This window comes from Lupinus angustifolius, chromosome LG08, assembly GCF_001865875.1.
Source record: "Lupinus angustifolius cultivar Tanjil chromosome LG08, LupAngTanjil_v1.0, whole genome shotgun sequence".
Taxonomy (NCBI): domain Eukaryota; kingdom Viridiplantae; phylum Streptophyta; class Magnoliopsida; order Fabales; family Fabaceae; genus Lupinus; species Lupinus angustifolius.
Genome location: NC_032016.1, coordinates 6,300,387 through 6,323,400, shown reverse-complemented (window position 1 = coordinate 6,323,400; position 23,014 = coordinate 6,300,387). Strand labels below are relative to the sequence as shown.

Sequence of the window (23,014 nt, the reverse complement as noted above, 5' to 3'; positions counted from 1 at the left end):
CTATACTTGTTCAATCTTTTGTTAACATGGCTGAAAACCAATTTGATAGTAGGATAAAAGCCATAAGATCTGATAATGGACCTGAATTCAGATTAGAGAATTTCTATAATTCTAAAGGGATTATTCATCAAAAAAGCTGTGTTGAGACCCCTCAACAAAATGGAATTGTTGAGAGAAAACATCAACACATACTAGGAGTGACCAGAGCTCTTATGTATCAATCATCATTACCAAAATGTTTTTGGAATTATGGTGCTGCTCATGCTGTATATTTGATTAATAGACAACCATCTATTTTCCTTAATAAGAAATCTCCTTATGAGATCCTTTACAAACTTTAGCCAAATCTTTTAAATCTTAAAGTCTTTGGTTGGTTGTGTTTTGCATCTACTTTGACTAACAATAGAAAAAAGCTTGATCCTAGAGCCATAAAGTGTGTATTTCTTGGCTTTAAGCATGATATAAAAGGGTACATAATGTTTGATTACATGAATAAAGAAACTTTCTTGTTTAGTAATGTTAGTTTCTATGAAACTGTTTTTCCTTTTGATGATAGTAAGAATTTGGTTAGAGAAGACAATGATATATCTCTACCTACTTCCTCTTTTAGCATTAAAGATCACTATCTAGATCATAATATAAGCCATGAACCTAGTTGTCCAGATGAGATTCCCACAATAGAAGGTAATGATGATCATATTTTAGATACTGAAGATTACCAACTGAACCAACAAGATGAATCTTTTGATTACAATAATAATATCTATAATGACTTAAGAAGATCCTCTAGACAAAGGAATGTTCCTAACTATTTAAAAGATTACCATTGTTCTTTAGGAACAAATGCCTCCTGCATAAGTGAGAAAGCTGTCAAATATCCTTTGTCCAAAGTCTTGTCCTATGAGAGATTATCCTCCAACCATAGAAACTATACTTTAGCCATTAGCTCCAATACTGAGCCTGAGAGTTATGCTGAGGCAATCCAACATCAACATTGGATTGATGCCATTAACACTAAGTTAAAGGCACTTGAGAAAAACAGTGCTTGGATTTTGATTGAACTACCTAGTGATAAGAAGTCCATAGGTTACAAATGGATTTTCAAAATAAAACATAATGCTGATGGAAGTATAGAAAGATACAAGGCTAGACTAGTTGCTAAAGGATATACTCAAACTGCAGGAATTGACTATATTAATACTTTTAGTCCAGCTATTAAAATAACCACCATTAGAACCATCGTTGCCCTTGCTTCTATAAAGAATTGGTATCTTTGTCAACTAGATGTTAATACAACTTTCCTACATGGTGATTTAATTGAAAAAGTTTACATGAAACCTCCCCCTAGCCTTAACATACCCAATTCATCTCTTGTTTGTAAACTAGAAAAGTCATTATATGGTCTAAAACAGGCAAGTAGGCAATGGAATGCCAAACTCACTGCGATTTTGGTTCAACATGGGTATACTCAGTCTAGAGCATACTACTCTTTATTTACCAAAATAAATGTCAATAACTATACTGTGATTCTTGTATATGTAGATGATCTTGTTGTTGCAGGAGATGACCTTGATGAAATAGATTCTATAAAGAATATACTTAACAAAAAATTTAGCATCAAAGGTCTTGGCACACTTAAGTATTTCTTAGGAATTGAAGTAGCAAGAAGTAAGGATGGGATAAGCCTCTGTCAAAGGAAGTATGCCCTTGACATACTTCAAGAATCAGGTTTGCTTGCTGGAAAATCTTCTACTACTCCTATGGACAATAATGCTAAGCTTCATAGTGCTTCTGGTGCACTATACCCTGAGGTAACCTCCTATAGAAGACTCATTGGTAAGTTGGTTTATCTTACTCATACAAGACCTGAAATATCATTCTTTGTTGGACATTTGAGTCAGTTTTTAGCAGCTCCTACTATTGATCATTTTAAGGTTGCAATGAGAATCTTGAAATATATCAAGGGTGCTCCAGGAAAAGTATTGACACAAGAAGATCAATTACTGGTTTTTGTTTTTTCCTTGGAAAATCCTTTATTAGTTGGAAAAGTAAAAGACAAAAGACTGTGTCTAAGTCCTCTGTAGAAGTAGAGTACAGAGCTTTAGCTCTTACTGGTTGTGAAGGTCAATGACTCCTATATCTTCTTAATGATTTATAACTAAGTCATGTTGATCCTATTATTTTATATTGTGATAATCAGTCTGCCCTTCACATAGCTGCTAATCCTGTGTTTCATGAAAGGACTAAGCACATAGAGATTGGTTGCCATTACATTAGAGACAAGGTCTCAAATGGTGTAGGTTGGTGCAAATGGTGTAGATTGGTTAAACTTAATTCATTCTTATAAGCTAATTTCTTGTAGGTTGGTGCATAATGTTCCAATTATTGCAGACTCAAGATCAGGCTCCTTGGACAAGCCATTGCAGCATGGGGTAGCAGCCTTGATTGGAAGCTTGGCCATCTCAACCAACTCAATACAACATGACACAGATCTCTCAACCAAGACAACAGGCTTGATGCATGAGCATGAGCTTAACTTGGTTCATGTTTCTCAGTGCATTGGCATACCTTTGGAGCATCATGGAGGAGATAAACTCAATCACGAATTCAAGCATATTGACAAGTGTAACATATTCACTCCTTGGACCAAGTACGATCAACCATGAGCAGTTCAAAGCCTAAAAGGAATTGCTAGTCAGTTGTTACTTCACTGTCTAGCAACCCGAGTTTATACAATAGGGATTTTATTGCTTTGTATATTTAGTGTAATCTTTCTTCATATTAATTTGTTATAGTTAGTTAGATAGGTTTTATGAACCAACCTATATATATTTGTTCTTTTAATCAGTTTGTAATTCGATTCCAAGATAATAAAATATTAGTCTTTCCTTTCATTCTTTTCAAATCTCTTCTTCCCTTTCATATGTTGCATTCAATAAGTAAAGATATATTAATGGAGTTTTGTTTTCTAAGATATATTTGTCACCCACTGATGTATACACCTGTACATGTTGGTAATATATATTAAAGGTAAATAACATTGAATACTGTATTGACCGTATTGACGTAAAACTTTGAATGTGAAGAAAACATTTTCCAATATAAATCTCTCTCGAAACTTTAACCTAAAAGCACCACTTCTATATGTAAAAAAAAAAAAACCTCACCACTCATCAGTAACAAGTTCCCACCACATATCTCTGACCACCATGGATGGCTACGGATCGGGTCACCGGTCTCAGATTGTAAGCGGTAAAAGCGGTTACGGTTCGAGTAAGAAGTATGGGTTGGATCCGGAGATGGCCCGGTCGAGTTACGGCGGAGCTGCGGTGGGGAAACCGTGGGATTGCGGTGATGCGGAGGGGAAGAGAAAGAAGAGATTAGCGAGGTATAAAGTTTATAAAGTGGAGGGGAAGGTTAAGGCTACGTTCAGAAATGGAATCCAATGGATTAAAGATAAGTGTTCTAGGATTGTTCATGGGTATTAGCATATATTTTTTTTGGCTTTTTCTTCTTATGTGTATTTGAGTTTGAGTAGCTACTATTACTGATGTAATGGAAATTGAAGAGGAACATATAATCGATGATTTCTGCAATATGCATGCCACGACTATTTATGACAATTGATTTATGTCATTGTGATTTATGCATGTCGTTTAGAAGCATCAAGCTAAACACATTTTAGTTTTTTTTATAGAAATTGAGTGGCTTGGTTTCTTTGTGCATTATTGCATTGATCTTTTATTCCCTTGACCTTATAATAATTGTTGTTTTATAGAATAATCTTTTGAAATTTACTTGTTATTCTGGAAGACAAAGGAACAATGTATTAAGTTTCATTTTATCATTCTCTGATCACTAATTAATTCTAAGATGAATGTCATCAATATTATTTATAATATCAATTTGCTTTATCATAACCACTTATAATATTTCAACCTGACGAGTAATGTTAAAAGATAATTAAATTCGTCAATAATTATATTTAGTTTGTCATAAATTTCATTCATTATTGAAACTAAACTATATTTCTTTCTACTCAAATTATTTAAACAAGTAATGATATTTTTGTAGTTGATTTACTTAATGCACATAAAACTTGAGAATATCATTTAAATAGAACCAAAACAAAAAATCTAAAAAGATGTAATTAGATTGGAACGTATTCACACAAAAATAAGAGTTTAAAATTATACATTGTCATAGTAAAGTTTTTTCACTGTCGATATATTATTCAATATTGATTTATATTATTTTTATTTGAAAGTCGTTGTTAGTTAACATATGAATGATAAATGATTTATTGACAGAGTAGAAAACTTTTACACTATCAGTATATACATATTAAATATATAAAAAAATAATTAGATTGTAATGTTTCTTACCATCAGTTTTAAAGTATACATGCCATGTGTGGGTGAACAAGATCTAAGTAGTTGTGAATTCGATGTGCAATCTATTCCAAATCCTCTTGAAGTGCCCGTGATTTTTTTTATTTCTCTTATCTTCACATCTTCTTAGTCCAACGAATATAAAAAATGCAATGCAGAATTTAAGAATTCACACTAAGCAATTTATGTTCAATAGTTTTATTTTGAGAACCACATGTTAGAAATCCTTCCTAATTGATGTGGAAATGAACCATTGAATTATTCAATGATAGCTATTCCAAGATCTTGGAATTACTCATTGAATCTTGAGATTATGAAGTCTAACTTAGAAAGTTGGAGTAACATTTCTTAAAGTGTTTTGAAAAGTACGATAACAATTTAATCATCCACTATGTTTTTATGATGGAACCTTCCTCCCCTTCACTATATATATAGGGGACTTTTGAGGAAGACCTTCCTCCCCTTCACTATATATATAGGGGACTTTTGAGGAAGAGATACAACATGCAAGTGAGAAAAACAACATAAAGAGAAAGTAGAGAGTTTATATCAACATAGTGTGATATTAGTATTCCTAGTGAGATACTATAGAGTTTGTATTTCCATTTTTTGGTGAGATTGAGTATTATTCTCTTTGTAAGAGAGTCAAATATTGTAATCTTACTTTTTATAGTAGAGATATTTTCTGGACTAGGTCCCGTGGTTATTTCCTTCTCACATTGAGGAGGTTTTTCCACGTTAAAATTCTTGGTGTTATTGTTCTACTCTTCTCTATTTTCTTTACTCATTTGCCGCTTCCGCAAGTGCTCATTTTGCATCACACAGAGGAGAGAAATTGGTTCTGAATTACCCAACACTAAACTATTACAATATTAAATATTATAAGGATTAATTAATTAATTACACATACATTCGAAAAATCTAGAATACAACATATTTATTGTCTTTGTTTGACAAACCTAGTCATTTGTCTAGGACTAATGTATTTTCATAAAATAACATTCATATTAAGATTACCACTCAATCACATATGGTGGGGCAAGTATAAAGTTATGCAAAATTAAGATGAGTTTTTGCAGTTTGGTAATGAGATTTTAATTAATATCGTAAAACCATACGCGTAAGAGCTAATGCAAACTTCCCAGAGCACCGTGCCAATGTTATTGTCTTACTCTTACTATAACAATAAAATATTTCTTTTTAAGTTAAAACCAGCTGATAAAATTGGCTGCTTTATACAATTTGACTAGAGTAAAAGGAGTGGAAATATCAAATATCCTAATCATCAATTATATATCACACTTTAATCCATTAAGAAAACAACTAAATGTATACTCTTCTAAGAGATCTAATTAGGGAGTCATAATTTCAAGCATGAAAGATTTAAGGAATGGAATAAAAGTGATTGAGAATTCGAATCTTACCCACAACAAATTAAAAAAAGAGTCATAAGACAGTTTGATGGTTAAGATAAAGAGTTTAAGGAAGGTAGTGAAGGGGTATCACCCATAATAAATACTAACATACAAACATTTAACTATAAAAAATAGATTTATTTAATTTAAAAATAAATAAAAATCTATATCCTAAAATATTTATTTGTGAAATAATTTGGACTCAAATAGTATGGATGAGCAAGACTTGACCCGACCCATAGACCCGTCTCAACCTGATGACTTAGGGATGAGTATGACCCATCCAAATAAATAAAAGAGGATAGACACGATTAAAAGGGACAGACCCGTCGTAAAAAATGAACGGGTTCAGGTCTATGTCCGCGTCATCTGGCTTGTCCATTATAGTTACATATTAAGAATAGTTGAATAAGTACTTATCAATACTCATTATGTTCAGCTCACACAACGTATTCACACAATTTATCATATGCTTCTTATTCTTTACCTTTTTTTGTTGTTTAATTTTTCTGGATAGTAAAGGACTGGTGCGACGAGAATGAAAGACACTACGACGCTTAAGAATTAGTTATTTTTTTCTTCTTCATTGTTTATTTTTCCTCTTTGAAGTTGCTTATGCTTATACTACTGTATTCATTTTTAAGTTTCATTTTTCAATTAATAGTTAGATATTGTATTCATTTTTGTGTGAATTTTTTATTATTGACATGTTGTGAGATGCATGTTTTAGTTGAGTTTATATATAAATTGTGATAATTTTGATTGTGCATGCTTAAAGATTTGAGAGAAAAAATATGTGTTTTTCATTTTGTCTTTTCCAACCCGAACTCGTCTCTATCTTGACCAGTTTTATTTTAGACTCATCCCTTACGCATCCCATCCTAATTAGGGACAGATTCAGGTTCAAAATTTAACCCGAGCAATATTTAGGGATGAGCGATAGACATGCTTAACTCATCTCAACTCGTCTCACACTTACCCCTATCAAATTGGACTATGGAATATTGTATATAGATTATATGTCCAAAAAAATCTTATCTTCCTATTTTCAGTAAATTAGGTATCGAGAAGTAATATAAAAGTGTTATACTGTTATGTTTTGTTTTTAGGAATTTCTTTTTTTATTTAAGTTATACTTTTTAATCGACTAGAATAGCTAGAAAACAAGGATAAGTGGTATTTATTCATATGAATTATGGAATTCAAACCTTCAAACAATATTTGTAGGTATCTGGGTCAAAGAACGACATATTTATGAGGGCCGGCTTGAACTTATTTAACTATATATCTTTTAATGTAAGAAACATGAGTCATATTTTTACATCAAAATATATGTACACCATCCCACGAAACATTTTCGAGACTAAAATATAATGGTTAATCACTAATAAGGTCATTACTCATCACTAAAGAACATAAAAGTATATTGTTGAAGTCACACAAAATAATAATAATCTAAAACATAAGAGACAAAAAGCAGTAAAAAGGCGCACGGAAATTATAAGAATTGCTCCAAATTTATTTATTTAATAAAACAAAGAAAAAATAAATAATTTGGATATTAAGTTCATTATTCTCTCTAACATCATAATAATGATATGCATAGATCACGATGAATTTCTCCATCTCTATTCCCCCATTCTTATGTTCTTCACCAAAATTTCTATTCCTCTCTCAACCTTCTCCCTTTCCCATCAACAACTTTTTTTGAGGGTTAAATACATCACTTTATATATCTATAATTATTTTTTATAATTATATTTTCCTAGTAATATTACTAACAATGAAGTAAATAAATAAATAAATAGAAAAGGTTTCCCATTTCCATGTTAGACATGAATGAAGCACAACTTTCAGCTTTATAACCCTAATGACCTCATACTTATCTCCATGAATCGACGATCTACAATGTCCAAGCTTTGCAACTTCATATCTCTGTAAAACTGAGCAATAAACTCTTCAGCCTTAGCATCAATCATCTCATCTCCATTACCATCATCTTCCTCCATAACATTCTCTTCTTCCTTATCCTCCTCCTTATGGTTTTCCTCATCCTGAACCATTTCATTTAGCCCTACGGCAGAAGCGTAGCGGCTACTCGCTGGAGATGGAGAATTCGCAAACTCCGAAGCTGAATCAAATCCATCCACCTCGCTCTGATGAATATCAAGATTACTAGTATTATTCTCATAGGGCAAGGCTATAATGGCTTTGGCTTTAGGAGTTTGAATTGGAGATTGGTTGTTTTGTAGGTGCAATGGCCTCATGGATCCTACCAGCTTCCTCCATATGCTTCTAGAACCATCATCCTTAAGGAGCAATTTTGATTTTTTGTGACTACCCCGCATCATGAAGAGTGCCACCTTGAAAATGTTCTTGTTGCCATGCTTCTTTTTCTTAAGGGATGATTCAATATTATAGTGATTTGGAGGGTTAACAACGATTGCATTTGGATTATTGCTTATGATAACGTCAAGGTTTTCAGCTTTTTGCTCCATTAATTGAATTGTAGAGAAATAAAGAGATGATTGGAGGAAAGGAATTAACTAATGTGGTGTTATTGTTTTTTCCACCCCACTGCTTTGTGCTAAAAGCAGGGGAGAAAATTGGGAGCTAGTGTTATGGGAAAGTTATGAAGGAAAATAAGTTTAAATACTAATAAGAAATTTGAAGAGCCATTGTTTGTGATTTTAAGATCCAGCGCATGCATGCATGCAGAAATGTTACTTTGTTATATTTTGTATCTAAAAGGGTTGGTTGGACAGTGCCATTTCAAGGTTGTTTTGGAATGACAAAAATACTTTGGAATAATTCTAATATTATTCTAGAATGAGGGTCATAATGGTAATTGTGAATGGTGAGTGAGAAGAGAATGTGTGTGGTGATTTATGAGGCGAGAGATTCGGATTGGAAGAGAGAATCATGGTTTCTGTTTTGGGACATAATAACTGCTATGGGCTACCGTTAATTTCTGTTGAAGTGGTCATTGACCAAATAAAGATACTCTTCTTCCTCTTTTTCTTGCAATGAATGAATATCAAGAGTTCATATGTTCTCCTATTATTGAGTGACAAGTATACTCAAAATAAGAATAAAAATGTAATATAATTTAAGTTTTTATTCTTAAGATATAATGTGTTGATATTTTTTATGTAAGAGCAAAAATAATCACCCATCAGTACTATTAGATATGGGATGGGGATCCTCTGTCCCCAAAAATTCCTGTCCCCATGTACCAAGCCAATGAAATATTATAGAATAGCGTAAAAATATTAATTTATATTATTTAAATTTATTTTTAATCAAATAAAATTCTCTGATTGGATGGGGACACCAAATGGGACAGGTGATCCCCATCCATTAGATATGATCCTTTCCTGAACACCAAATGGTTCTCGAGTTAAACAATGCATTTATTACCATGCGAAATGGGAAATACTCACTCAAGGTAGGGTTGTTTAGAGTTATACAAAAAGCTCATGTTTCTTTTCTTATTAGTTACTTTTCTTATAATAATAAAAACTACAGCTTTATATTATTAAGAAAAAAACAAATAAAAATATGTTAGGGAAGTATTTTTTTTTTAAAAATGGGGTTCTCGAATTGTTTAGAAATAGGTTACTAGTAATTAGGAACATTTTTAAGTTGGTTTTCATGTTTTTTCCTCTCCCTTGACATGTGATTATAGAATTCTGAATAATGACAACAATAATTTTAATTACATGATGCTTATTAATTTATCACGTGTAATAATAGTAGTATAATATCATACCAACAAGGTGTTGACCTAGTGGTGTAAGATTTCATTAAATCTTCAAGGTTGATGGTTCGGTTCATGAGAATAATATTTGTTAGGATGAACAACCGAAATCCCGAAAGAAATTAATTAATTATCCAAAAAAATGAAGGAATATTCATGATACTAGAAAGAAAAAAAAGTAGGATAATACCCTAACGTCTCCATCCAAGTTTATATACCAGGCAATGCATTTAGATCTTATTTATAAAAATCATTTTTTTAAGATTTATGCTTGGAAAACACCTATGACATACACTTATAATAGTATATATAAAAAATAATATTAGTATATTTAAAAATAGTGAATATACAAGGCATTAAGTATCTTGGGGCTTATGAAGCTCAAATAATCACTTACTTTTTATTTAAATAAGTTAAATTCAAGCTTTACATAGTCGTAAGAGCTTGTGAATGAGCGCCCCAAATATTGTAATATCTTGTTATAATTTCAATCGTCTTTATTAATTTGTTGTACATTTTTAGGTTTAAAAGCTTATCTTAAAACTCCTTTTAGTAATGATGGAAATTATATAAATTTTGATTCATGAATACAAATTATTTTCATTTTCATTATATCTTCTAATAAAAATATATTTATTAAACATTAAATTAATAAAATTTATAATAAATTGTTGATTAAGTAGTGTAAGGTTTTACTATATCTCAAAAGACCAAAATATTAAAGGTTCAATTCTTGAAAACGACATTTGTTATAATAAACAACTATACATCCTGAAATGAATTAATTATTTGCTCATAGGGTGAAAGAAACTAAGTCTTCTTTTGGAAGGGTAGAGATATAAGAGAAAGAGAGTGAGAGGGGAGAAGTTGAGGAGAAATGTCATATTTTTCTTAGTTGGTTTAGGAGAGAGTTTGAGGGAAGAGAGACTCGGATCTATTGTCTCAAACTGTGTCTCAAACCATGTCTTGCACTAATAATATTGAAACAAAAAACTAAAAATAATGAAATTTAATTTTTTTAATTGACATGAAATATTTCCATTGATCATTGACATAGTTTGAAACATAATTTGGGACAACAAATCTTTATCTAGTGAAGAGTGGGGGAGAAAAATCACTTCTTTATCTTCTTTCTCTATACAACCAAACAACACTAAAATTCACTTTATTTCTCATCTTTTCTCTCTTTTCACTCTCTTTCTCACATATTTATCTCTTCTTATTTTCTTCTCCCAACCAAAAGAAGCATACCAATCTTTAATTAGCCACATTAGAGTTCCCAAAGTTTTTTATAAGAAATGATATTAAATAAGCAACTAATTTTTTTGAGGTGTGATTATCTCTCTTAACAAGTATCATTATCAAAAATTAAATTAAATATCTAACATTTAATCAATTTGAAGATTTAGTAAAATCTTACATTCATTAAAGTAACACTTTATCAGTAACGAGTTCTCAATCAAAGCCAAATGGAGAGCTAAAATCACAAAATACAAATAACTAAAATTGCAATTAAGCACGTAGACTTCTTAGCCTTCATAGCCTTTTTAACTGATTCTAAGGTTAAAAATTATTTAATCTTGGTTGAATTATTAAATAGGTTTGTCAAATACAATTACCTGGAGTTGGGATAATACCGTTTCAATTTTAACTGATTTTAAGGTTAAAAATTATTTAATCTTGATTAAATTATTAAATAGGTTAGTCAAACAATTACTTGGGATACAGTTCCACTTTTTAGTATTTAGTTTTTCAATTTCAAAAACAAAAAAAAAAATAAGAAAATATAACGACTTACTCATTTTTTGTATTATCAAGATTATTCTTCACTCTACCGGTACAAAATTAATATTTATAAAGATCAAATGAATATTTTCATAACTAGATAAACACTTTATTGATATAATAAATTACTCTATTATAAACATAGTCAATCCAATTGAAAGGAAATATAAAAAAATCAATCAAATGATATACAATCTACCAAAAAAAATAAAATCTTTGGGTTAAGGTAAAGAAAAATTATTTTCTAATCACTTAAGTAAAGTAAAATGATATAGAATGTAATATCAATTTATTGTTAGTATAAATATTTATAAATAGTTATTACATTATCTATTCTTTATATTTTTTGAAAAATAAATAATAATTTAATCTAAATAATAAATATTTAATAATAATATAAAAAACTCATAATATTAGTACATATATTCTTTCACAATATATAATCAAAATAAAGTGAGACATATATGTCATTTTTGTTGGGTAGAATGGTAGATGAATGTAAGATGATTTAGTAGCTATCAAAATGTAATTATCTAATAAAAAATAACTTCATGCATTTGTGACCGTTCGTTTTTTATTTAAAAAACTGTGATACTGATATGTTTGAGTCACAACCTCGCCATGACAGAAAATGAAAGCTCGAGCTTTTTAATGTTGCTTTACACAAAAATTAACATTGCAACAGTGACTCATCCTTTTATCCACGAATAAAGTGGTATGTTGTTTTAGATGAAAATGGGTTCAGATTGGAATTTGGGAATTGGAGGGTCACCCTCACCTTCATCTTCATCGCCAAATTCAAAACGTATCAGAGATCCCGAAGATGAAGTTTACGTCGACAATCTTCGCTCCCATAAGCGTTACCTTAGCGAGGTTTTTCTAATTTACCCTCTTCTCCTATTTTATTATTTAATACTTCTGTTCATATTTTTCTGTACATTTTCCAAAAAAGTTCTATTTTAGAAGGGTATAATATTTTGTTATTTTCCGTACTTACTCTTGTTTAATACTTTATTGATTTCCGTAAGTAACTAGTAAGTATTAGAAAAAAAATAGTGAAGAAAGAATATAGTATGAAAAAAACACAATAAATTTGAAAAGGATGTGTTTTGTTGCAATTAGACAGATAAATAGGATGATTTATTTTAAGGTTTTAAATTTTATAGTGTAATTTAGTTTTTCAACTGTTAAGCTAGCTATTTATGAGAAATGACCTTTGATTTTGGCTTTATAACTATTGTTAATTATTGCATTAGGCTAATAAAATGTTATTATGAAATCTCAACATTAATTGATTAATGGTTGGCTTGTAATTTAAATGTGGTATATTGTTCAAATTTGAGAGACTTGGTTTGAGCTTCTTTCCTAATTTACACACCAATAGTTTCCATGTCTGAGCTGAAACACTACATGTATAGGATTTTTTTGTTAGGAACAATGTTGTTGCTTTGATCATATATAGATAAATGTCTTACTCGGCTCGACCAGGATCACCTTTCATGGATGATACATTTTATCTCAAACCAGAAAACATACAAATATATGTTTAAATTGCACATCAGGAGATCTTCGAGTTTGATTTGTGTTTCTTTTGATTCTACTGAATGATTTAAAAAAATCAGCTACACTGTGGTTGCAATTAAATGAAATTAACTAGAATCAAATTTGAGTCGCTTAATCTATTGTTTGTCTGTCCAGATTATGGCGTCCAGTCTTAATGGATTGACAGTTGGAGACTCACTTCCTGATAATCTCATGGATTCTCCAGCGAGGTCTGAAAGCATGTTCTCTCTAAGGTAATAGTCGTTGTCATTTTTCTTATTTAAGCACACTACTATATGCTCCCAGTTTTGAAGTTTATGAACAGGTTATCTATCCTTCCTTAACGTGAGTTTTGCATTGTTGCATACTATGTATATGTTTTGTTAGTGAATACTGGCTTCGGAAGTATTGCGTTAATTAATCTTTTCATCTCCCATGTAATTAATATGTAATTTTCTCAGCATTTTAAGAGGTTTTCTTCCGTGATCCTTCTCCTTCGTAGCTCATATTGCGGAAATTTTGCTCATTATGGTTATGTTGCCAAAGAAACTCCAACCCTGAAGTAGCTAGAAGGCCTTTATTTGTGTGTGGTCCATGGTCATCCATCATATTTTCATGCTTCCACATTTATTCACAGTTTCCCCTCGAGCTACCCAATTATGTAGCTTTATATTCCCTACAGCCCAAATAATCCGACCTTTGGTTTTTAGGGTTTATATTGCCTCTTATTGCCCCTTATGTGGGATATTTGATATTAAAATAGGAAGTAAGGATAGGTAGGAACATGAATCCAAGACCAGTTACTTTGCACTATAACAACAGTTTACTCCAAAAGATTTGTAGAGAGCATGCTAGCATAATAAATTGTATTTTGAACAGACTCTAGTAGCAACAGAAAAGTTTTCATGGGAAGCATGAATATGATGCTTACATCCCCATATGTGTGATGTCATAGTTGTGTTTCCATATGGTGTGTTTGTTTTAGTTTATGGCTCTATTCTGATTTTATAATAAATGTAATTCAGGGTATAGATGCTTTTGAATAATACACAATCTGAACCTATTTTCCTCATGCTACTAATCCGTTGTTGTTGTTGTGCACTGAACATCATTCTAAACTATGACATATATAAGTCTACTTTATAGAACATGATAATTTACCACCACCAACTGCAAGTCTTTTGCATAAATAAATTTATATTACTCTACAATTATCAGAAAATCTTTCCAATAATTTCTTTTGTGAAATTTGTTCATAGGGATGAAATGTCTTTACAATATTCACCTTTATCAGAAGACTCGGACGACTCAAGGTATTGTGATACTGCAGTGCACAGTTGCTCATCCCAACCTGAGAGTCTTACCAGTAGTCCAGCTTCTTCTCCACACCGGTACCAAAGACCACAGTATGCATCGTTATCTTCAGCTCCTTCCACTAGTTCAAATGCTTCTCATGGCTCTGCTCTCTCAACCCTTACCTGCTCTCAGCCTCGTCAGCGAGGGTCAGACTCTGAGGGCCGCTTCCCATCATCACCAAGTGATATATGCCACTCAGCTAACTTAAGAAGAGCTGCACTTCTACGATCTGTGCAGATGAGAACATACCCGTCTGGCTCTGCATCCATGGAGTTGCCATTTGGTTCTGGCCAAGAGCCTGTCCCTAACATAGATACTGATGAACGGTCTTGCTGCCCATATATGAAATCTCTGGTCGACGAGAGAGAGTATCAGATTGAGGAGTGTTCACCAATGAACATTCCTGAACCTGAGTTTGACCGTGATAGTAAGCCATGCAGGATCTTAAATATGAACTTGAAACCATCTGAATCCTCAAGCTAGTTGCTAGATTATTAGACAATCATTTATGTTTGTTGTATGCTATTTTTTTACCAAATAAAAGAAGTGTTGGTTTCATTTGCCTTAAAAATAATTTATTCTCCCACATTTGAATCGTCTTCGGCTACCACACTGGGGACTGTACTGCATACAAAGCTGACTTATGGGGTGTCCTTAAGGGCATAGAATTGGTGTGGGACTCCGGTATTAGGAAATTAATAGTTGTGGCTGACTCAAGTACTATTATCATATTTTCTATGCTTCAGAAAGGTAAGAGCCCTGCATCTTGTAACAGTTTGATTTCCATGATTAATTCGTTATAGAGCAGTCTTCTAAGAACTTGTTGGTTTGCTTTCTTAACACTCTTAAGGAAATGGGGCTGCTAATGGATCATGTGGTGTGGCCTATAAGTTGCTGCATGCACCCTCCTTCCAATTAGCAAGTGTCATATCATCAATTGTGATATGGGTAGGGTTTCCTTACCCTTGTTTCTTGGGGGTTTATTTCTGCTGACAAAAAATAATTTTCTTCCACTTTAACTCATCTTATGTTTGGTTGCTCTGTAGTAAATATAAATACTCTGCTTTAGATGTGCAAATTTGGAAAATATGAATGTACTGATAGTATATGAATTTTGTACATTGTCATTGTATCATCTACCATTTATATATGATCATTGTTGACTCTTAAATATAATACAAATGAATAATAGATAAGATTGTGTATAATTTTTTATACAAACAGTGTATAAATACTACATTCTTAAAATAATATTTTTAAGGAGCTTTCCTCATGTCTATTTTTTATGTACTCTAAATCTTTTCAAGGAACAAAAATTGAGGTTGCTTCAAATTCAATTGGATTTAAAGGGAGAAGCGAGGGTATATCCACCTTTTAGTTAGTGCATCAAGATCTTAACATATATTAAAATAATAAATTCTAGTTAGGAGTTGATTTAATGAGGTAAGATTTCACTAAATTGTCAAAGTATTATTAGGCAATCAAAAAAGTTATAGGCAAACTAGGAAATACTTTAGATGTACAAATTTGAAATTTGGATTCCCAAATTTCTTCTAGATAGAAATGCTAGATTTCTAGGTAAACACTAAATTTTGAGGGTGAAATGACATCCATGCCTTTTTTTCTATCCTCTTGTTTTCTGTTAGGAATGTCTCCTAGAAATATTTTGTATCAACGAAACATAAAAATGTAACTTATGCACACATTAAAAATAATATTTAGTACCAAACATCACCTCCCCTTAGAGGAGTTTTTTTTCCAGGAGCAACTAAACTGGCATTTAGATTAGGTTTGTCAGAACTTTTCACTAGAAATTTAGGTTAGAATAATTTGGGATTTAGATCGCGTGTAATAAATTTTGCATTGTCATGTAACAAACGTATCTACCATCATCTAGCGAATGTACTGTTGTCTACTACCAAAATCGCAATCAATGGACTAATGTAGTATGTGTTCAGTATAGATTATATTCTTAGATTATGATTATAAACTGAAAATAAATCATCCCATTAAACTGAAACATGTTGATCTTTTCTTATTTTTCTTGGTTTATAATTTTTTTAGAACAATTTTCCTTATAAAAAATAAGAAAAACAATTCTAATCCTAAACAAACATGCACCAGGGGGAAAATGAAAGATAGAACAATCCTATTTCCCCCAAAATTGCCATGCCTAATAGGTTTCATTGTAACATACTTCAAATTAATGACTATAAGTCTCCATGTTGAAAGTATCCCTGCAATTTCGATATTAACGGTGATGCGCTGGAGCAGAATGCTATCTTTCGGGAGATATGGTTCCCACCACCAAGTTAAGCATATGTTGACAATATATTCTTCTTCAGAGTGAGCTCATCGGCCTTGGAAGGACTAATAGACTGCATCAACAACCAACACAGACATTTGAGTATTGAAATTATGCAGTTGTTTCAAATAATTTGTCTACTTCAATTCTTAATCACATTTTACAACAAAATAATTAAAGCTTATCACATTTATAAGATGAAAGATGAATTTTGGAAGGAAAAAAACGAAGGAATCATGAAATACACTTGTGAAATAACTTTAAAGCTCTCCAATTCCATTCATTCCCCTCCAAAACTCAACTCGGAAACATATACTTACAGAAACCAAAGGAAAAGCTTTTTTCCTTAGGCCACATATCTCATCTCCCATGACCATGTCAATTTGTCATATCATGTGAATATATAAAACTTTGAAGGTTGCTTTGACTGAGAGTATTACCTTCTCAAGTATGCGCTGTAACCTCTGGATTTCGTTCTTGGCATAATCAGAACCTTTCTCCAAATAATTCTTGGTAGCTTTCAAGTAAATCTTCCCGTGCCTAATAAAAACAATTGTTGCGTTATTGCATCTAGTTTCGCACGTAAATAACAGGGGCAATTACTAGAATATATTGGCCTTACGAATGGGAATAAAATATAGTAAAAATAAATTTATTATAGCAATTTTCTAAAGGATGTTTTTGTTACCTTGAATCAGAACCCTTTAGCTTACTAACTTCCTCTTCAATTTTGGTAAACACAGCCTTCTTCTCTGCATCTCCTGCAGCTACAAACTCCTTTACCAAGGTATCCAAGCTTTCAACTATACCAGCCTATACAGAAATATCAAATGTATGAAGATACCAAATGCATCAACCCCAAAAACCATGACCAAATAAAATAAATATAAAGGAATCTGGCTTTCCCCTCATTGATCTGAAATTTACTAACTTTTGATGTAAGCTGTCCATTTCCATCTCGGTTTGTTCCACTTTTCTCATTGATAAAAGCCACAAAATCATCCAAGTCTCTTCCCCCTTCATATGCATCTCCAGCTTTATTGTTCTTTGGGAAGAACTTCAAGGTGGGAAATCCACTCACACCGTACCTGCATAAACATCATTCCAGCAAATTTCAGTTAGTTATCATAACATAGTCTTCCACCTCTGCACTCTTCACCGGAGTCATTGTTTCGGTCTTGCTATTATAACCGCAGACTTTAATTATTTATCTTGTGAGAACTATTAACACTTTGTCCATCTGTTCAATATGAAATAAACTACAAATAAGAACGATAGTGAAATATCACCAATGACATTATGCCAGCGGGAAAAAGGTTTATATTTATATATATTTCACTGCATTATGACTTGAAATGAAAGAAAAGGAAACATCTGCGAGTCCTTTGTAACATGTGCACTAGTCTAGCTAACCTCTAAAATAATTTCTTTCCTTTATTGGACTTCATGCATTGATTCATACAGATAAAATCAAAAGCTATTTTTCTTAGCAAAATAGATCAGATAACTTACTTTTCAGCAAAATCCCTATATTTATCAGCATCCAGATTCGCAATCACTACATCTCCCTCCAATTTAAAGGCTGTGGCAACTTTTTCATAAATCTGAACAGAAAAGAGCGGTGTCAGGTTTCATATTATTGTTTTAAAGAAGTTAAAGGCCTTAACCTTAAATTGATAACGAGGGAACCTCAAAGATATCCACTTACAGGAGCAAGGCTCTTGCAATGTCCACACCTGGCAGAATTACAAAACTTTATAAGCTATGGCAGTAATTGAGATTTTTCACAACACCCAAAGAAAATTGAAGTGAAACATAAACTAGATCTCCAAATTTCAGATCATTAAAAACAAATGTGAATTGAAGATTAAAATGGAGGAGAATAACAATAAGAAAGTTATTGGTGAGTACCATGGTGCATAAAACTCAACCAAGACGTCTTTGGTTTCGTCCAAGACAACCTCATTAAATGTTTCATCTGTTAGCACAACCACATTGGATGGAGCTGTAGCAATCTTCACATTGGTTCCTGCAAGCCAATTCTACAATAAGGAAATCCCACTACAAGTGCGAGTATGAAAAGCATAGAAGAGAAAGGCAAAACGAAATTGTTCTTATGCATATTCTCAAGAATCAAGGTCACCATAAAAGCTAAATAAACTAGGCAAATAGATGGAGATTGTGATGTTAAGGACATGAAACCTAAACTTTATTAGTTTGGTAAAGTCTATAAAAAGGGCGGTCCATTACATGAGACTCCTACTTTGTGGGGTCCGGGGAAGGTAGATGTACATAGCCTTACCCCACAAGGGGAGAAGCTTTTTTCCAGGATAGCTACCATTCAATAAAATTTCTAAAACAAAATAGTTAACATGTAAGATATCTAGTTTGTGAAATGATAAAGTCTACATTTTCTTCAAAATTAAAATAAAAAAAAACACGCTCTTTAGAGGTATTAGAGCATGTAGCTTCAAAAGCTTAATATACCTCCTTCTGTGTTTACATACTCAGCAAGTGCTTCTGCATTGCGTGGCCCTTCATACCTACAGAATTTTTGCAAAATCATGTATTCAATACAAAAGGAAGGATATATGTGACAAAACAAGGTAAATAACTACACAAATTGAGATATAAATGTTCTCAGTTTTTTAAATAGCCGAAGTCTCCTTACTTTTTGGGTTCCAAAGATCCTTTGGGAAACCACTGAATTGTTGGATACCCAGAGACTCCGTATTTGCTGCACAAACTCTTGTGCTCATCACAGTCCACCTAAAGCACATTAAAAGCAAGATTTCTCAAATTAATGTCTAATGAGCTCATTGAACAATAACAAAGGTCAACAAGAAAACATACAGGCAGAAGCAGTACAAACAATTTTTACTAAGTACTAAAACTTTATATGTTCCACTCCTAAGCATAAGGTTACTATCCTATGTATATAGTAGGAAAGGAAGGGGAGAGCAATATAATTTTGAAGAACTAACAAGAAAACTTAAGAGTTGAACAGTAGAGAAAAAAGTGTCCATGAGAGATAACATATTAAATAATAAAACTTGTAGCTTAGTCTCCAAGGTCATGAAGTTAGATATATAACACCAAAATGCTCCACAGTAAGCGTGGGATTACCACTAGTATCATAAACCAATAAAAAAGCTTGAAGATTAAAAGATACCTCAACAAATTACTATGTTAACAGATTAATAAAATGCAAACAAAATTCGAAGGCATAAACTCAGAGAAAACCAGGGTGCTGACCTTGCCAATTACAACAGATTTGGCTTTCTTGAAGCTGGAACCGAGCTTTTCATAATCTGGAGCAAGCTTTTTGCAGTGCCCACACCTACCATGACAAAAAAAAGCAGATATAAGTGCTCATTTTACTTTCCTTGGTAGTAGTGATAAGAATATATTATGCTGATGAAGTATTTGAAAATGAAATGATTAATTAGAACTTAAATTTTAGGGTGTTGGCCAGTTGTACAGGTTTGCTACTTGTTCAGACTTTGGGAGTAGTTGTGCTTGCTTTGGTTAAAGGAGTGGTAATTGGAGGTTTTCCTTATTTTCTTTCCATCCACTTCCTTTTGGAAGATATATTGTCCTATATGCAATTGTGTTTTTTTAAATATGTGTGTTAACTCTTCGAAAGTTCAAATCTCCCAAACTAAATTAAGCTCAACCGCACCTTGTAGTCCCTGTAATTTCAAGTAGAGGAGCAATATCCTCTAATTATTTGATTGAAGGATTCAAAGACTACATAATTAACCTCTATTAGATTGAATCTATAGGATCTAAAATTCTAAATTGCATCAAAAGCGAAAACATCATGATATCACAGATCGACAAGTTTAACCGTTTAATACCGAAACAGAAGCGATTAAACCAAAACCTAACGATTTCAACTACGTTAAAAAATTCAAAGGTAATAAATCATGGATCGGAAAAGATCGGTGTAATAATTACCAAGGAGCGTAGAACTCAACGAGAGCTCCTTTGTCCTGACCAACTTCCTTCTCGAAGTTATCTTCAGAGAGCACAACGACGTCGTCTGCTGAGGCTGAAACGAATAACAAAGCAAAAGCGAATGCAATCGCTCCAAACCTTATCGTTCTACTCCAGATCTGAGATCTCTCCATTTTCTGATTCTTCTTCACTTCGTCTTTTTGTTTTTGTTTTTTTACTTAACACTTTTCTCACTGGTACTTACAAATTCAAACGGAACACAGTTTATGAAACTTTCTAGTGTGTGATTACGTAAAGTTGTCGCTACTCTGCTCCACCACGTGGCATCATGTTATTGCTACACCTGCGCTTTAGAAGTGTTCTCACTTGTGACGTTTCGTTGTTGACGTGGCATCGAATGATAGGTGCGTAGTGTCATTCTCTTCTCTGAAATATCAAAGCCACGTGTGGAGTGTGAACACGTTGTGCAATGTTCCTTTGTTTGGTCGAGTGGAAAAGAGAATGTGGGGAAGAGGGTGGAAGAAAACAAGGTTTTTTCAATCTGGTTTACAGCAAGAATAAATTTGAGGGGCTAAAAAGGTTAATTGTGTTTTGAGAAAAGTTTTGGAAAGATTGTGTCTAAAGGTATATATATATATAAATAAATAATCATCTTGAAAATATATTAAAATTTTAATTTTAATAAAAATATTTAATCTTAAATGATAATATAAAAATATAAATTTAGTTGGTTTCAATAGGGATGACAACGGGTACGGGTGGACACGGGTAGTAGCTATCCCCGACCTGTTTCAAAATAGGAGAGCATTACTCATACTCGCTCGTACTCGTATAGGTACCCTGTGCGGGTATTTTTGGGTACCGTAGATACAATGGGTACCCGCAGGTACAACAGGTACTCACAGGTTTCCTATATTATAAATGATCTTTTAATTTTTTACTTCTGTTATGTTTCAAATGATATAAAACTTAATTATTTTTGTACTTTTTGATTGAATATTTGGCAAAAATGCTAAATTTATTGGTGTTTTCTATTTGTGTGATTTTTTGTTCTCATTTCCTTAACATAAAATATATATTTTCTTTGTAAAACATGTATGTTGCTACACATGTAATAATATTTATAGAGTGTTTCACCACCAAACTCAATAAAATACGTAAACAAAGTAAAAGGAAAAAATATACATAGTGTAATGAATGTTAAAATAATGTACTTTTAATTTTAATTAAATATAATAAATTAATCATATAAATAACGGGTCGGGCACGGATACCATAATATATGTATTCGCCTGTATGTACTACGTGTATTTTTAAAAACTTGTTTATAATACTCGTGGATACACGTTTGTGACTTGTACTCGTGCCCGTATAGGTTTTAACCGTGAATACTCACATGTACGGGTTTTTCATCATCCCTTATTTGCAAATACATATTCACACAAGTTTTTCTTAGTTTTACATCGGGATATTTCTTTATTAATATTTTTATATTTCAATAATAGTCCCTCAAGCCTAATTATTCATATGCTTCTTATCTTAACTTAATCTTTTCATTTCCTATAATTTTCTTATATAACAGAGAATTAAAAATCAAATTGTTTTCTACTTTTTGTTTTCCTTTTCTATCTTTCCTTCCATTTTAGCGTCTTTAATTTTCTCTCTCAAATGAACCACATTTTTAGTTCTTCAATTTTTTTACTTGTGTATCATTTGTGGTTTGTTCATCTTGTTACATGATTTGTTATGGGCCTAACTAAAAGTTAGAAATTGATATATCCTCAATGAATTTTCCGAAAAAATATATGTTATAAAGTAATACTTTGTTTATTAATGTTGATTTACAAGTGACAAATGTCAATTTTCTTGTAATATATGAAGATTTGTAAGATAATTTGGTAAGAGGATATATTATTATTCAAAAAAATTATATGTTAGAGTCTAAATGTTTTGTTGATATTTTTATTAATTATTAAAAGAGTAAATTACACTGACACCCCCTGAGTTTTAGTGAAATTATACAAATCACCCCTCACTTTTCTACACCTACACAAACATCCCATAGTTTTTATACTTTCATTATACTGACCACCCCTGCATAAGAAATAAGTGTAATATTTTAAACAAAAAATGTGATAAACGCAATTAAGTTAAACAAAACATGATATATTGTGAAAACAAGTTCAAATAATATATGAGTCAATATTTTATTATTATTTTTGGTTCGTTACACTATATTATAAGAGTCATTTAAACAATATTTCTTTAGAATTTTTGATGCATTTTGTAACAAAAAATAATAAAGATACATTGATTTGTATATTATTTAGACTTGTCTATACAATATATCATGTTTTGTTTAAATTAATTGCATTTATCAAATTTTTTGTTTAAAAGATTACACTTATTTCTTTAGCAGGGTGGTCACTGTAATGAAAATATAAAAACTATGAGAGGTTTGTGTATGTGTAAAAAAGTGAGGGATAATTTGTGTAATTTC

The 23,014-nt window shown here is 31.9% G+C and overlaps 3 protein-coding genes across 3 annotated transcripts; 1 reads left to right on the top strand and 2 right to left on the bottom strand.

Moving 5' to 3' along the window:
- Positions 7,305–8,551, bottom strand: LOC109353751. Its single transcript, XM_019596119.1, has one exon. It carries the CDS (start codon positions 8,302–8,304, stop codon positions 7,666–7,668), a length of 639 nt encoding a protein of 212 aa, XP_019451664.1. The 5' UTR covers positions 8,305–8,551; the 3' UTR covers positions 7,305–7,665.
- Positions 11,942–15,305, top strand: LOC109353628 (putative protein TPRXL). Its single transcript, XM_019595961.1, has 3 exons — positions 11,942–12,224; positions 13,050–13,147; positions 14,153–15,305. Exons 1-3 carry the CDS (start codon positions 12,081–12,083, stop codon positions 14,730–14,732), a joined length of 822 nt encoding a protein of 273 aa, XP_019451506.1. The 5' UTR covers positions 11,942–12,080; the 3' UTR covers positions 14,733–15,305.
- Positions 16,254–20,768, bottom strand: LOC109354779 (probable protein disulfide-isomerase A6). The gene is made up of 11 exons (XM_019597500.1): positions 20,515–20,768; positions 19,810–19,894; positions 19,226–19,323; positions 19,042–19,097; positions 18,466–18,583; positions 18,263–18,290; positions 18,067–18,158; positions 17,486–17,642; positions 17,243–17,367; positions 16,995–17,094; positions 16,254–16,627 (listed from the first exon to the last, which is right to left on the bottom strand). The coding sequence occupies exons 1-11, from the start codon at positions 20,685–20,687 to the stop codon at positions 16,562–16,564; spliced, it is 1,098 nt and encodes a 365-aa protein (XP_019453045.1). The 5' UTR covers positions 20,688–20,768; the 3' UTR covers positions 16,254–16,561.

What these genes read in the sequence shown, in the direction of transcription:
- LOC109353751 (XM_019596119.1), bottom strand. Translation starts at nt 8,304, where the DNA reads ATGGAGCAAAAAGCTGAAAACCTTGACGTTATCATAAGCAATAATCCA.
- LOC109353628 (XM_019595961.1), top strand. Translation starts at nt 12,081, where the DNA reads ATGAAAATGGGTTCAGATTGGAATTTGGGAATTGGAGGGTCACCCTCA. An exon ending in ATAAGCGTTACCTTAGCGAG is followed by an intron (nt 12,225 to 13,049) that starts GTTTTTCTAATT and finishes TTGTCTGTCCAG; the next exon opens with ATTATGGCGTCCAGTCTTAA. An exon ending in GAAAGCATGTTCTCTCTAAG is followed by an intron (nt 13,148 to 14,152) that starts GTAATAGTCGTT and finishes ATTTGTTCATAG; the next exon opens with GGATGAAATGTCTTTACAAT.
- LOC109354779 (XM_019597500.1), bottom strand. Translation starts at nt 20,687, where the DNA reads ATGGAGAGATCTCAGATCTGGAGTAGAACGATAAGGTTTGGAGCGATT. An exon ending in GTTGAGTTCTACGCTCCTTG is followed by an intron (nt 19,895 to 20,514) that starts GTAATTATTACA and finishes TTGTCATGGTAG; the next exon opens with GTGTGGGCACTGCAAAAAGC. An exon ending in ATGGACAGCTTACATCAAAA is followed by an intron (nt 17,368 to 17,485) that starts GTTAGTAAATTT and finishes ATTTCTGTATAG; the next exon opens with GCTGGTATAGTTGAAAGCTT.